The sequence below is a fragment of the Penaeus monodon genome, chromosome 20 (assembly GCF_015228065.2).
Source record: "Penaeus monodon isolate SGIC_2016 chromosome 20, NSTDA_Pmon_1, whole genome shotgun sequence".
Lineage (NCBI taxonomy): Eukaryota > Metazoa > Arthropoda > Malacostraca > Decapoda > Penaeidae > Penaeus > Penaeus monodon.
Genome location: NC_051405.1, coordinates 6,604,016 through 6,604,632, shown reverse-complemented (window position 1 = coordinate 6,604,632; position 617 = coordinate 6,604,016). Strand labels below are relative to the sequence as shown.

The following is a 617-nucleotide window of genomic DNA, read 5'->3' as shown; positions in this document are numbered from 1 at the left end:
TTCATTGTTATGAATTAGAGCCCCATATATTCGTTATCATTATATCTCGCGATAGACTAACGGGAATGAAATGACTACAATTACTCTATCTACAACGCAGAAACACGCTCGGTAGGTCATACAGCCAGGTAGAACTACGGCAGGCGCAGGCAGCTGTAGCGGGTGGGTGAAGGGCAGCTGCTTTAGAGGTAGCGAAGGCAGCTGTCTGTTCTGTTATTGTCATCGTTTAATTATAATAGATACAGTAATGAGTCGCATCGAAAAAAGATAAAGAGATATTCGGGAAGCAAATGGAATAGTATTAAGAACTGTTCTTAATACGGCTAAGGATCATAAAAATACCGATATAAAGGTGTGAATCATATAGTACATTCGTAGATTAACATGCAATATTTTTTATATCTGCTTAAAATATCCAAGCGTTCTCCTTGGGTACTAAAAAAGCACCAAGCAAAAAACATTAGCAAGCCGCAGGACCTTTGCAGCGACGAACAAGCAAGCAAGCAGAAGCCCTCAGCCTTACCTGTTTGACTCTATTTCTCTCTCTGGCGTTTCTTTTCGTGGATGAAGGCGGGGCGCTTTCGCTGTAACTGATTCTTCTTCTGCATTTCCCCGGC

At 41.8% G+C, this 617-nt stretch overlaps 1 protein-coding gene across 1 annotated transcript in view; it reads right to left on the bottom strand.

The window, feature by feature from the left end:
* Positions 1-617, bottom strand: part of LOC119586042 — a gene marked incomplete in the record, with an annotated part of 11,688 nt that overhangs the window by 10,332 nt on the left and 739 nt on the right. Inside the window, 1 exon segment of the mRNA XM_037934746.1 lies at positions 524-610. Coding sequence (XP_037790674.1) covers positions 524-610 — 87 coding nt within the window.